General features: G+C 44.7%; 1 protein-coding gene across 11 annotated transcripts in view; it reads left to right on the forward strand.

The window, feature by feature from the left end:
* The window catches only part of LOC6732875 (protein sickie), a 150550-nt gene that overhangs the window by 130484 nt on the left and 5346 nt on the right, over window positions 1-14720 (forward strand). The window contains exon 2 of one of the 11 annotated variants that reach the window (XM_016180422.3): window positions 6924-8356. The exons of 9 other annotated variants lie outside the window; for them this stretch is intronic. In XM_016180422.3, coding sequence (XP_016025600.1) covers window positions 6980-8356 — 1377 coding nt within the window. In that variant the 5' untranslated portion in view covers window positions 6924-6979. Of the gene's footprint in view, window positions 1-6847; window positions 8357-14720 lie in introns of those variants that run through there. One more of the 11 variants, XM_039293781.2, reaches the window with a different exon arrangement.

Raw genomic sequence — 14720 nt, forward strand, 5'->3', positions numbered from 1 at the left:
GTTAAGGCTCGGCTCGGTAGATTCTTCTTTGTCTTTCTTAATTGCCGAAAAATATTGTGGTTTATAGCCGAGCCCGGAGAAATGATAATTATGAGGAGAAATCAAGAAAAGATTGTCGAGAGGAAACTATTAAAAAGGAAATTGTCATGGGAAAATAAAGTGTGTTGGGGGAATAGCCACAGTCATGCTACAAAGACAAAGAAAATTCGGGAGGTATAATTTGAAAACGAAACATTTGTACACATTAAATAAAGGTGAATTTAATTATGCACAGTGGTCGAAGAATAGTTATTTTCTTTTCTTTTGCTTGCAAGTAGCAGGGTTAATTTAATCGTGCACTCAATATGAAAGATCTACTAAGTTCAAGTCTCATTTTGTACCTCAGAGTTTACCCGAATGTAACTTGGCTTATATGTTAGACCTTATTATCTTTATTAAGTATTGGTTAGACTTGGTTTCTAACTAGTCAATTAGAATGTTCAGTAAATACAGTACAAGAGCAGCCTTATGGAATAGATGGACTTCCATAGCCAATGCAATAATTACGTAAGTGCAGCTCGAGTCGCTCTCGTTGGCCAAATTGCGGAGTAGCCACCAGCCAAGGTTGCCTGTCAAGTGTTTACCCTATTCAGATGCACCTTTCGTGGACGGCGTGTGCCGGCTAATTGGGCTGCACCTTTGGCAGCAGCTGCTTGCAGCAGGATGCAGCCGTCCTTGTGGCTTTCTGGCACTCTATAAAGAGGCATTAAACTCGCCCTTTGTCTACTCTTTGTGCTGTTAAGCGAGAGGAGTGGCACCTTTTAAGGCCGAGGAATGCGCTTCAATCATTAATCAGCTGCGACTAATATTGTGGCAGCTGGCAGATGAAACCCATTCCCATTACCATTCCCATACCGATTCCCATTCCCATTCCGCCGCCATGCACATATTTCTAATTGCAGTTGACAAACACTGAACTGAACCCATTGAGCGGGCATCCAACTCGAGCCGCCTGCTCCAGATCCACTCCATGATGGTTCTCGGAAAGGCCAACTCCAACTGGAAACTACCCAGCCCTTTTCTTATCTGGGGCTTCCATTTAGTGCTTGAGTTTCCACGGAAGGCGCTCCCTTTGGTTCTTGAAAATTTAATTATCATTCTCCCAGAACATCACTTGTTCTCGGCGAGGTAGATGAGTATGGATCAATTTGGTGAATTGAAACGATCGCCAGGGGTGGAACCTCTACTGTATAATTTCCGATGGAAAAACGATTTAATAAATGAGTTGGCTCTGCCAACACTTTTCCCAATGTCCGACCAACTTAATTGACTTTCCTCACTTGATTTACGGAGTCAACATGCGAGTGGGAAATAGGATAAGCAGATGGCGTATCTGAAGACATCCATCAATATGTCCAGACCTTGTTAATCGCATAGAAAGCATCTACGAATCTACCAGAGACACCCCACTTCCACTTCGCTTTCGAACAAAACTGGAAAATTTGCATATGACTCAAAACAGACCGAGAAACAGGAGTCCATTGTGGAGTCATAAAATAACGAAAAATCCGAATAGCAGCGTCAAGAAATCTAATCAAAACGATAGCCTCTTGAAAATGGGAATCGAGTTCGGTCCGGTCTCTGGTAAACAAATCACGTCAGCAGACCATTTATCAGTCTTGGCCTCAGTCTCGGTCTTGGCCAGTCTGGTGGTTCGAATGCTTAAAGCTAATGAAATGCAATTGGAAATTTATTGGTTTTCACGGCGATAGGGCTGCGTCTGAATTCAAATTTTCGGCCAGCCGTCCTGTCAGCTGGGGATCTGGAACTTCCACTGGAGTTCCACTCGAGTTGTCCGTAATTACAACTCGGGGCAACTCTTCCTCCCAGTTCGCAGCGACGGCTGTTCGTCCACTTGGCGGACGGACAACTACAACTACAATGGGGGCTGTAGTATCTGGAATTATTGTACATGCACACAAAACAATGACGACAACTGCACATCAGTCTGTCAGTCTGTTCGGTCTGCTCAGTCCGCTCAGTCTTTTCAGCTCAGTTGGTTGGCAACCAGGCTGTGTGCATGTGGCATGCAACATTCGCCGCCCTTTCCCCTGTTGATTATGCTGATGAGTTTTTGGTCTCTGTCATATCTGGCGGCCCCCATCTTCGGCGCTAATAATAATAATGAAAAAGTTTTCCTCTCTCGCATTTTCGGGCCTTGCACTTCTTCTTTTTTTCGGGTAATGTAATGGTTTGGGTTAAGGGGTCGACTGTGTTTATGCCCCTCGAACATGCAGACCAATGGACATTATTACAAAAGCCTAAGCTGCAGCTGGAGCGGATTACTAAAGTGGCACCTCCACTGTAACACTTTACTCAGATGAAAGATGTCAAGGAAAGTAGTCATGGGATTTCTACAGAAAAATGTACTGTATTAAAATCTTTAACATTTTACGGAAAATCAGAAAAAAAGCTGCACTTGGATCTTATCAATATCATTTTATCTGATATCTGATAGACAAATATTTTTAATAGCCAGTCATTAAGAAGGCGGAGATAAGCCTGCAGATACTTCACTCTTAGTGCTATCAACTTTGCAGAAACTGGCTTAAATCCGATTATCTTCCGACATCATGAGTACTGCATGCAAATCTAAGATTGCTGTCTTCTTATCTCATTAAGCGGCTATTAACTGGCTTGCTGCGCCATTAACTTATATAATTCCAGTTGAGATGGACGCCGTTTTTCCGTACCATTCAGACCGAATATTCGATTGAAAACGTTCTGGCTTTTATATTCATCGAATTGACCTTCGTTATGCAATGGCTGGCGATTCCACCCCCAGTGAATTGCTATTCAGAAACTCGGATGCAGTTGCAGCATCTCGCGCCTCAAGTGACTCTTAATGAAATGCATTAAGTCTATATATAAGGCACTCTGACGCAAAAACTCATTTCCCCATTCGAGCCAGCCTCTCGAGTTACACGGCTAATGTTGTTATATGGTCTACGATATTGCACATCTCGCAGCGTTTGCCAGTGGACGAAGAAAAAGAAACTTAAATTAGCCTCAATTGTTTATAATTTCCACAAAAGTGCTTATGCCGCTGTCAAGTGCGTCGAGTGAGGAAGTGGAGAACGCCGGGGATCGTCTTGCCGCCATTTCGGGCTCGGATTCGGTCTTCTGGCCGATTAAGAAACTCTAGGCTGGTGCGAAACCGGTTTTGCACTAAATAAGTCCACCCGCTAAAAATCAAATCCCCAGTTGGCCCAGACTGCACAGAGAAAAACCCCATTAACTTATGCAGATTTGTCATATTATACAAAATGAACCCTTTGAAGTTTAGACTCAATTGAAGAGAGCAAACTAAATCCCCAAAAAACAATGCATTCAATGCATTCTAAAACATAAATTGTTCGACTGTTTTTTTATTTTAAGTGTCATAAGTTCGGCTCATAACGATGGCTTAGCCCCTTCTTTTATTTTCTGACCCTCTCGTTTCGTGCCTAATTAATGCAGGCCGATAAACTTCAGGGTAAGGTTTTAGGTAAAATATGTATGTTCGAGTATAGAAACTTTTGGTTTTGTAGATTGCTGGCGCTCCCTTTGCAAGACCTTTTATTTTTTGCATAAAAACAATAATTGTATAATTTTACGATCTCAGCTCGCTCGCGGAGATAAACATTCGATGATAAGCCGGTTTTTCGATGGAAACAATTTCGGCGTTTTAGGCGCCGCCGCTGTCAACGAAAAATGTTTTCGTAGCGCTAATTTTCATAAATTTGAAATAGGAGCCATAAAACACTTTAAAGGCGGGCATAAAATTGCTGTTCTCTAATTAATAATTTCTTAGAGTTTATTTGCGTCACGTTTTGTTACTTCAACACACCTTGAATGAGCTAATGGCCAAGCTTCTTGATCAGTCGAATGGAGGCAAATTGAGCCCCAACAATTGAGTGGCTCTCAAGTGAATTGATGTTTAGCCAAAAATTATTTCAACCACACACCTCCACCTGTCAAAATTGCCGCCCCAACAGTTCTGAGCTACTTAACTATGCAGTTGACAGCCCAAGTCGGCTTTGCGTTTTTGCGCACTTCAGATATTTTTTGGCTTTTTGGCTTGGGTTTTTTTTTCAACCAGTTTCGACGCCATTGAGCACTCAGAATATTTTGGATATTTGCGCCTGACACAATTAGCCAACGAGTTTGGTGCCAGCCAATACGCCATTGTGATCAATGGAAGCCCCAATGTCAGCATCAGCAGTATAAATAGTTTTCAAGCGACCCCCAGTTCCTCTGTGGAGAACATGTGTTGAGTTGCGAATTCACGCTTTAATCATCAGCAGCTTTATACGAGTATGTGCTCGATTCGATCGCCTAAGCACATTAATCAAATTTTACCCCCGCGATCTCAGCTTAAATATATAAAAGCGCTGTTTTCTATATACATACATTTCTGACGAGTCGCAGGCAATTTCCTTTTGAGATTTTGGCTGGCTGATAAGACAGCTCGCCAGCCTCGTCGTCTAGACTTGGGCCCTTTTATTTTTCAGCTGCCTGCCCACAGGAAAAGCACACAAATCTAGACAGATGCGACAGACACTCGCGATAAAGCCGCCAGTTCCCAGTTCCCAGTTTTGCATTTCGGCGAAAGTTGTCAATGCTGTCAAAGGTGCGTTACAGATAAACTAAAAAGTGGAGGAATAGCAGCAAACGCCTTCGCAGAGCAAACCAGTCCGTTTTGAACCCGTGCCATTTGGCCTGCCTCAAAAGTTCAGTTTTTACTATTTTAGCATAACAATAGATACCAAATGCACCATTAAATGCCAATGCAAGAGCTGCAATTGCATAAATTTCAATAGACAAAGCCAATTGGCGGGGAAAAATGCCAACAATTAGACGCCCACATGACCCAGAAAAGTCAAATTTCGAGGGGGGAAAAACTCAGACGCATTCCCGATGCCCTGTGGGGGCTTTGGGCTATTGAATTTTGACAAAACTTGATTTATTTTCGCTCGTTTCGAATTAATTTGCACGATTCGTGATTGATTGGGTTGATTGAATTTTTCACCCGGCCAGTGCATCCCAAACTGCGGCCAGTACTGTTCAAACTTTAGCCGCAGGGTGACTCACTGCAGACATTTTCCACTTTTTCTGTTTTCCTTGGTCTTTGCATAGGCCATAAATATTACACTTTGTCGCAAAGTCCTAGCCACATTATGTCTGGGTGTGTATAGCATATATTGTATGGTGATTCACACTGCAATCGTCTGCTGGATCTGCATTGAAAGGTTTGATTGATTGCGTTGATAGATTCAAGGAGGAAAAAAGAGTTTTCATTGTGCGAAACGGTAATAACAAAGCACTTAAAAGATTCTCGTCCTAGTAATTTATATTTTTGATGTGATTCTTTGTCCTGATGTTCCTAATCAAAATGTTTTCTGTAAGCTCTACTGCAGCGAATAAAACAAGGCTAGTTTGACAACATTTTTTCCAGTAAGTTGCTACAGTTCGTAATACTCGACCACTAATTTAGCTGAGATACTTGTTCGGAGTGTTGCTCTAATCGCTGGAGAGCGTTAATTTTTAGTTAATTTCTTCATCCACATTGAGTAATTCCAAAATGATATACATTCCGTCGCATCGCTCCACTCCACTTCCACTCAAGCAGCCCGCAATTAAAGTCGCTCTTTATTAGAAGCCCCAAACCCCCGAGAACCGAGATGTCCGAGAAGTCCGAGTGTAGCACACCATGAACTGCAATCAAAACAATTACAGCCAATTCACGCAGCGCTAAAAACAACAGCAACTGTCCAGAGCAGTCACAATTGCCACTTCTCACTCCACGAGCACTTCCCAGTCCACTCCCAACTGCAAGACCTACAATAAAAAATAGAAAAAAAATAGAAAAAAGAGAAAATCAACAGCAATAAAGCAGAAACATTGAAACGTCGTTCGCAGTATGTTGATGACATTAGAAAATGGTTGTTTATTGCATTTCCTTGTTATTGTTGCCGCTGTCAGCTAACCAGACGCCTGGCCGAATGGCAAACTGGCAAAAAGGAACCAGAACTCCTTCGTGGCTCCCAAGTGTCATCGAACCGAACCGACAAACCAATTGACAGGCAGACTCAGCCATAGGAATCGGTTTCGATGCGGGATGGGGTTTGTGGTGACTCCATCGGATCTCGGGATGCCACATGCTTATAGATATGTTCAAGTGCCGTTTGTGTCAGTCGAATGTGTCGCGCAGATGATAAAACCCATGCCACTCGGCTGAAATGAAATATGAGATATAGATTTAGGGGGAAGTAAGCATTAATTGTACTTGGTTCTTTAGGTATTTGTATTTAGTTATGAAAACTGAAGTTTAATGAGATACATTTTTGGTATCTAGTCGGTATTTGTTCCCCTTCGTCTTCACAACTTTCCTTTTCTTTGAATCCCCCATGCATTTAACACCCACTCTAATTTTCTGAACGATCCCAACCTTCAACCAGCCATCGTATCCATTAGACTGCCCTCCAAAGTGCTGCTCCATCAAGGGGGTCTAAGGTGCGATAGTTTCGCTTTTATTCCACGTTTCTATGGAGGTCCGTCAAAATCCGACACAACGTGCGTCATGTGGAATAGATGCTAATTAGGCGCTAATGAGACAACTTGGCCATAGAAACGAACCAAATTTGAGGGACAGGCACGAGTGCGGCTTTGGAGCGGAGAAAGATGGGCAGTCACTGGAGTTTGGGGCGTGACCGAGTTGAGGCCGAGTTCGTTGGACCGGCGGCTTCAATTTATGAATCCCAGGCTCAATTAAAAATGATTGATGCAGTCTTATCTCTTAAGTCCCAATGGGGGGCCCTAGCAATGAACAATCGAGTGCGCGAGTGGGGCAAACTTTATGTTTGCTTGCTTATAAATGATAAACCTCAATTTGAATGCCGCAGCAATTAATCAGTGTTTAAAGTGAACGAATACAGAGACGGTCCAGCATGAAAACCATATGAGCATTAGTCCTAAAACTACAGAAAAGAACACAAAAATGTCGGCAGTCAGTGCGAGTAATAGGCCGCCTCCATCGCCGATATCGGTGCCCATATACGATGGCTATGCCACGATACGAGCCCGCGGATTGACCCGATCCCGATCGATAAGGGCGGAATCGGAGAATGGTGCCCAACTCCCGCCGGTCTTGCAGAAACCCCGAAGGCAGAGAACCATTTCCCTGAGGAGTAACTACAGTCTGACGGGCGGTCAGCCGGAGGAGATTTACGCCAGGGCGAAACCTGTTAGAACGCCGACCATCGGGGATCTGGAACCTATATACACCAATCCCTCGGCGTTTCGTCCACTCTCGGATGCCTCGAGTTCCTCCGGAGGAGGCAGCATGCCCTGTGATTATCAGAATGTGAAGAAGAACTCCAGGTTCTCATTGGATTCGCTGCAGAGTAGTGCCACTCCAAAGACGCCCGACTACAATACTGCCGGTGAGGAGGAGCCCATCTTCCTGTACACCGCACCCGAGAGTCCGAAACGGAGACTGGACAGTGGAATCCGGAGCTCCTATGATAGTTCAGATCGCGGATGCTATTCGCCATCACCCAGGATGAGCTTCGACATGCAGGAGAGGGATTGCCCGCGTCTAAGACCGCCGACCTTGCGTCACAACTCGGTGGGTTCAACGGGCAATAGGCGTCCCATGACCTTGTCTCTGAACGAGACACCGAGGTCGCCCACGGGACTTCCACCACCGGCGCCAGTTCGTCGGGAAAGCCTCTATGCCAAGCCAAAGATTTATGCCACGCCCATGCGGCCGCCGACCAGTCCACGCCTTAATCTGTACGAGCTTCCAATTGTGACCCAAAGGAGCAACAGTGCCGAACTGCTGGAGAGGTCCTGCACCAGCCAGAGTCTGGCCACCATCGACCAGGACGAGATGCTGGCGATCCCCAGTGCCATGCCCATGCTGCCCAACGCTGTGGATAGGCGATACCACACCCTGGGTCACATGAGGGTCAAAAGTATGGGCGCTGGACTGCATCGCAGCCTGGATGTGCCCACGGGCTCCATGTTGGACATGGCCAGCGGCGGCCACTGGCGTTACAGGGCAGGCAACCAGTCCGCCGGGAATATTTACGCCTCCGCCGAGGCCGCCGTCAGCGATCTGAACCGCATGGCTCCGGAGTACATGGATCCGTTGGACTTCAAGATCGGATGCCAAACCACGTTGCGGAGTAAGCCCTTGATTCCCTGGTACGAACTGGCAATCCGCAGGGACTTCAAGCGGCAGTCATGTCCTCCGATCAGCGGATCCGGAGTAGGAGGTGGAGTCTGTGGGTCCTTGACCTTGGCGACCTCGCCGCAGGAGGATCATGAAGAGGTGAAGTACAGAACTAATTCAATACTATGGCTTAATATAAAATGTGCAGTTCATCTACATACCTCAATTAAAAATTTGGTTTTATATACTATCTTAACCATATTATACTAGCATAAATCAACTTCATTGCCTATGACCAACCCATCTTGGAGTCACCTTGTTTAAGGGGAAGTAGGCAAACTGCTTTGAGAAACTCGAGCCATTTGTGAGAGATGAAGACTGCCTCTGATATCCGCTTGACAAACTGCATGCAGCATTGGATGCTACAAATTCTATGTGGTTTGTTGCTGCGGTTATGGATTCAATGTGGTGCGTATTCTGTGCCCGCTGATGTCTTCACCTGGAATTCCTCATCCGGCTTTGGCATTGCGAATGCAGCTCCCGCTCCAGCTGCAGCTCATCGAATATGGCCAAGCTATGCAGGAGCCGTGGGCCGTGTACATGAACCCGACGGCAAGTTGGGACTAAAGTGGCCACAGAATACCTGGTGAGGAGCGAGTCCCATTCAGAGTTGCCACAACTGTCAGTCGCCGTTAGATGCGATGCTTTTGTGTGCTGATTGATTTAATCAAAGTTGCATGAGCAGCCCGGCTCCGGAGGCACGGGTATATTTGGCCTATTAAGCCGGCAGGCCAGGCTGAGTCTTCACCCATTAGTTTCACGTCCCATGGATTACAGTTGGCGAGCGATTGGCTTTTAATCCCACGACGACGGCACAGTCGCATCTGTAGCTGCTGTCTCTGCAGTGGTGGCCCCAGTCGCTGATGACCAAAACCGATGACCTGGTTTCGTGGAACATGCAATTGATATGTCCACAGAAATCAGACATCGATGATGGGGTCTGCTGGCCATTGGAATGCCCTGCAGTGGCGATATTGATGTTGATATCCACACTCGAGCAAGAATGTCATTGGTATTGAAGAGGGCTTTTCTCTCACCTAGGAGACTGTTTTAATATCGTAGTAATGGTTACTAAGTATTACTAATTTGCCTAGAATACATGCGACAATCTTAGATGTTACCCTTTCATAGCATAGTATATCTTAGAATACAACGATAACCATCTATTGTAATTAATAGACCCATAAAAGAAATCGCTCAGCACTAAGGCTAGGCCACTCAGTGGCCGCAATTTAATCCGCAAATGTTTAATGAATTAAGAGGCCTGAGGAAACATGCCCATTTATACCAACCTATATACCCAGCTCATTCCGAGCGGCAATCCAACATCAATGGCGAAGCACTAAAGACAACAAAGCCGAGTGACTTCGTCGCCAATTGCGGGTCCAATCAATGTCAACTTTCAAAACAAATAAAGTTGCCATTAATGCCGCACGCTGAGTACGTTTGTTTTTTTTCATATTTTTTTTGTTCACTTTTCCCCCCATTTTTTAGTAGTTTTTTGCTCATATTCGATTTGGCGCGTTTTTAAAGCGGTTTTTAGGCTTAGCCCCAGCGACGCCGCCGACTGTTTTTAAGGCGTTTTTCGTGTTCATTTCATGTTTATTTATGAGCGGCTCCAACAGCTGCCAGTCCTCGATGGCAGTGGTAACCCGAGCTGGCCAAGATGCCGAGAAGTCCACTGTGGAACCGTGGAAAGTGAAATTGTCAGATGGCGTGTGAACAAGCGCCGCTGACAGTTTGGGGAGCACTGCTGATCCCAGATGGTCGGAGGTGATATCACAATTTTGATTGGGGAGTCAAGGGGTTGAAAGCCAGAAGTTGATTGCTTTTAATTGATTATATTCATCGCGGTATTTTGTTATTATTGTTCGGAATTTACATATTTGGCAATTGTTATTGTTGGACACAACTAGACTGTGAAATGATTGATGTGAATTTGATTACACTCTGCAGAAAGGTCGAATTGTTAATTGAATAATGTAAAGATATAAAACTGATTCAATTGAGCATTAATTGTGTGACCTCACCTGACGGCTAAAGGGCAGTTAACAAAGGTATGATTCGGGAATTTAATGGGTGCTGTGCAGCAATTTGTGGCACCTTCTTATAGAATTTGTTAACCGGCTAAGACCAGAGTTTGCGGCAAGGACAGTTCGTCAACCGTTTGTGCCACTTTCGAAGTGCTGCCATGCATAATTAATAAATCTTTGGCTGACAAAACGCCAACAAATTGGCAACTCGAGCTGGCCTTAAATAACTTGTTGGCTTTTATCTGTCGGAGATCGCTTATTAAAACAGTTGCTCTCTGATAAACGAGATGGCGAACCGGCGATTGTGGCGAGTGGTCGATTGCACATGAAATATATTCATATCGCGCAGATAGATAATGGTTGCAACTGCTGCACAGAGCCAACAAAGAAACTGGTTAACCAACTAACTAACAGACTGACTGACTGAATGTCCGAGTGCGTCTTTCCCAATTGGCGGCCAGTTTGTATCGCTATCTCTAGACGATTCCCAAATGCTTCTCCGGTTTTCAGCGCTGCCGCACATGAGCTCGCCCGTTCAATTTGTAATTAAACTATAAATATTTATTTATTTCACTGTGCAAGTCAGCAAATTATTCCGAGCTGGGCACGTGTTTGGATTTCGTAGTTTGTTCATTTGTCCGTTGGCTTTTTGTGGCCATTCGACCTGTCACAGGTGGCTGCGGCTCGAAACCAGTTTTGTACGAGTAGTTCTTGGGCCTGGTGGTTCCCTTCCCGAAAGACGGCCAACCAACAGCCCAAACCCAGCAAACAAAAAACAGAACTAAAAACTTGTTTCCGACCGCAAGACAAGCTGGAAAAGTTAGGGGGAAACTGACGAAGGGGCAGGTTCACAAACACAGACGTGACCATGATGAAGCTGTTCGGTGAAAAGGACGAGTCGGTGCCCACTATATATACCCATCTATATGTAGGTATAGCCGTCTCCCCGAGGAAATCAGCGGCTGGCAAAGTAAACTCAATTCGACTCGAGCCCAGAATCAAAACAAACAACAATGGTCGAACGGAATCGAGCTGCAGAATCCAGAAACCAGAAACCCAAACTCAAATCGAAATCCATATCTTTTAGCGTCTTGTTTGATAAGCAACAAAGAGGGGAAATGTAAACAAGCTCAAAACTTTTAGCTGCGATGTTGATTTGAATGCTCCACAACAATATTATTTGTATTGTTACATCGTCATCGTTGCATCTTCATTGTCTCTTCTTGAACGTGCCTCTTGTGGCTTCCGGTCTTGAAAGAAATCAATAAAAAACGACAGCAGAAGTATAAAAAGTAAATTGGAAAGGGGACCCAAGGCCCTTGAATGCCCATTGATCGTCATGATCGCGGACAACCAAGCCAGTCATTGTTGTGATTTTCATAAAGGAATTAACTGAAACAGCCCAGAACAACGATTACCAAATGGTCGTTTGGGCTGATCCGATTGATGTCAATAAACAAGCCATCAAATTATTATCTTTCTAATGGGTGAGGCATCATAAGAATAAGAATCAGTATTTGGAAATGTTTTCTTTAAGAGATTCTAAAGACACCATGATGATGTAGAAATGTATTCACCTTATATATGTATAATATTTACAATCCCTGCACTTTTCAATCAACTAATTTTGCCTCTCTTCTCTCTTTCATTGCAGGTAAGTTCACACACGGAAAAACACGAAAATTGCGAGGTGGTCGACGTGAGTTTGTGGTGCCACCATTAGCCAAATGGCATATTTATCTGGGTAGCATTATTTCGTCGGCGGGGCAGCAGAGGCAATTGTACAAATAATGGAGCCGCAATCGCGATCTTTCACCAGCCACTGGGACAGAGTCTTCCATTCTTGAAAAAGCAAAAAAAATACATTGAAGTTGCAGCGGAGACTGCGGCGGCGGATCAAAGTGGACTCGATTGGACTGTGTGGATACAACTTCGTTGTGGGTTTACGTCCTCCACCTCTCTCCACTGCTGTCCGCCGATCTTCCCAGCGCTGTCCAAGATTTTAATGATGATTTGCTATTTTTTCCGCTCGCGGCTCCAATTCGCCTTGCCCAGGATCCTTGGGGCTCCACTTCGATTTGTGACTGTGTGCGCCACAAACAATCAGAACGGATTAGTTTGTTAATCATTTTATTATGTGGCAGGCCGCAGAACTCGATTCGATTGGGTCGCAGATGAAATTGTTTTTTGGCCGAAAAGAAGAAACCATCGTGAAATCGACTCCACGAATGGTTGAAAGGAATCCCAAAGCAGGAAATCCTGATTAGCGAACACAGCATGTTACTTAGTACCCAAAAACTGTGAAGTTCTTTTCTCGCAACTTTGAATGCTGAACAGCAAGAGATACCCACTTTTAAAAATAGTTTCTATTTAGCACACACTATCTTATCTACTTGAAGTGGCTTAGTCTCCTGCGATAGTGCAAGTCAGCTCCTTCTAATCTTTACTAGCAATCGGGCATGAGGGGGCTTTCTCAATCAACTCAAGGTCACATAGGTTAGAGTCTTCAGCTTCCATCTTCATCAGTTTTCCCCTATCGGAAAATTCAATCAGCTGTACAGGAAACACATTCATAATTCAGCAAGGTTAAAGCCATCAGACCTGGCCGAAAGAAACTTCCGAGCCCCAACTGACTGGCAGCTGACCTTGCAACGCCTTCCCCAATTAGTCATTACCTCCGCCCATCCTGGAAATACTTTCACTATTTTCGGAGACGGGGCAGATGCCTTCATCAATCATCAAATATTCCAATGCAAATTAGACGGAGACACGACCACGCCCCCGCCCATGACCGCCTACCTAGTGGAATAATAAATCAGGCAGCCAGTGACAACTGCTACAGTTTGCTTCTTTTGTCCAAGTCCAACAAATGTCAAGTGCTGCAGTTGCATGTTGCTGGTGGTGTTGTCGCTCTCGTTGTTGTTTTTGCGGGGCATAAATCATCGGAAAGGTCAAAGTGCACCCGCCTACGGCGTGTCGCCAGTAACACCACCAGTAAGCAGCAGAACGAGCACAGCAACATCTCGCTACAAGGGACGAACACATGGTCGCCTGATGTCTGCAGCAGTTGTCAAGTGGGCAGCAGCAACAGTCGCTGCTGCTGCTGCTGCAACATGATTTATGCGCAGCAGCAACACCAACGGACAATTTCGGGCTGGCTGGATTTATTGAATTTTACAGTGGACATGAGCGGTGCGACCTACTTTTATCACCCACTATCGGCGGAACGCAGACCATCGAAGGCCAATTATCTTATCGGCTTGAAACTTAATCAGCTGCTTATCAGCAAAACAGCATTTCCCCTGCTTAAACGCTGCTTTTAAATGTGTTTTTATTATTTTTCGGTTGGGGAAAACTCTGTACGGCCACCGTTGAACTTGAACTTTGTTTCGCTGTCTGCAAATTGCCAGCGATAAATTCTTCAAGGCATCCCCCGCAACCCACCTCACCCACCAGCCACATTGACAGTCAAATTAAAGTTGGCAATTTCGTTGGGGGTTCTGTTGCTGCCTTAGCCATTTAGCATATGGCCCCTCGCACCGACTGCCTTCTATAGCCCCTTCTATTCGCCGGTTTTTTACTTTCCGACTGCGTGTCGCTCGCAGCTGATGCATAACCGTTTAACGCTTCGTTGCCTCCAACGTGCAAATGAACTGCCGCAACAAGAGGCAACAGCAGCAGCAACATCATCTGGTGCAACAGCATCGAACTCCCTTTTTTGTACCCACTACCGTACAGTTTGGGAGGCACTGAGTAGGGGCTTGGAGCAACATCATCGCTGCTTTTAATTTCGATGTCGTTTTTTCATGCTGCTCCTTCTATTTCCCCCTCTTCTCGACATTTTCCTTTGGGGGTCTTTAATGTTTGGCTTTTAGTAGTTGAAGAGGGTGTTTCCTTGCAAAGAATATTTTTTTCCGAACACTAAGATGGTTCTTAAATGCGTAAGAGACGGAACAAGTAATTTTAGAGCAAAAAAATGCCGCATATAACAAAGTTTAACTGGCAAATGCAACTGAACAATCAAGTATTTAAGTCAGGATACCTCGAATTTTATGAGCTAAGATCAGTTTTGTATTTACAACTAATACTTATTGAGTCCGAGCTGATCCAGCTATATATTAACTCTTGTGGGTGGTGAACAAGCCGTCTCTTTAATCTCGATCCGCTCTACACTTGAAATGATTTCTAGCAAATTGACCTGACCGTATACGGTTGCTACCGAAACCTGCAGAGTATATAATTTAAAGCTTAATTAAATACCTTACTTATCGGAGACTTAGCTTCGGAAAATATAAGCTCGCCTAATGCCGCTAAACCAACATTAGCATTGGCATGCGGCAACTTAGTTGGCTGGACATAGGAATGACCTCATCGCAATGATTGGCTACCGGCAAAACAAATCACACAGCTATGGGAAAAATTAAAAACAA

This window comes from Drosophila simulans, chromosome 2L (genome assembly GCF_016746395.2).
Source record: "Drosophila simulans strain w501 chromosome 2L, Prin_Dsim_3.1, whole genome shotgun sequence".
Lineage (NCBI taxonomy): Eukaryota > Metazoa > Arthropoda > Insecta > Diptera > Drosophilidae > Drosophila > Drosophila simulans.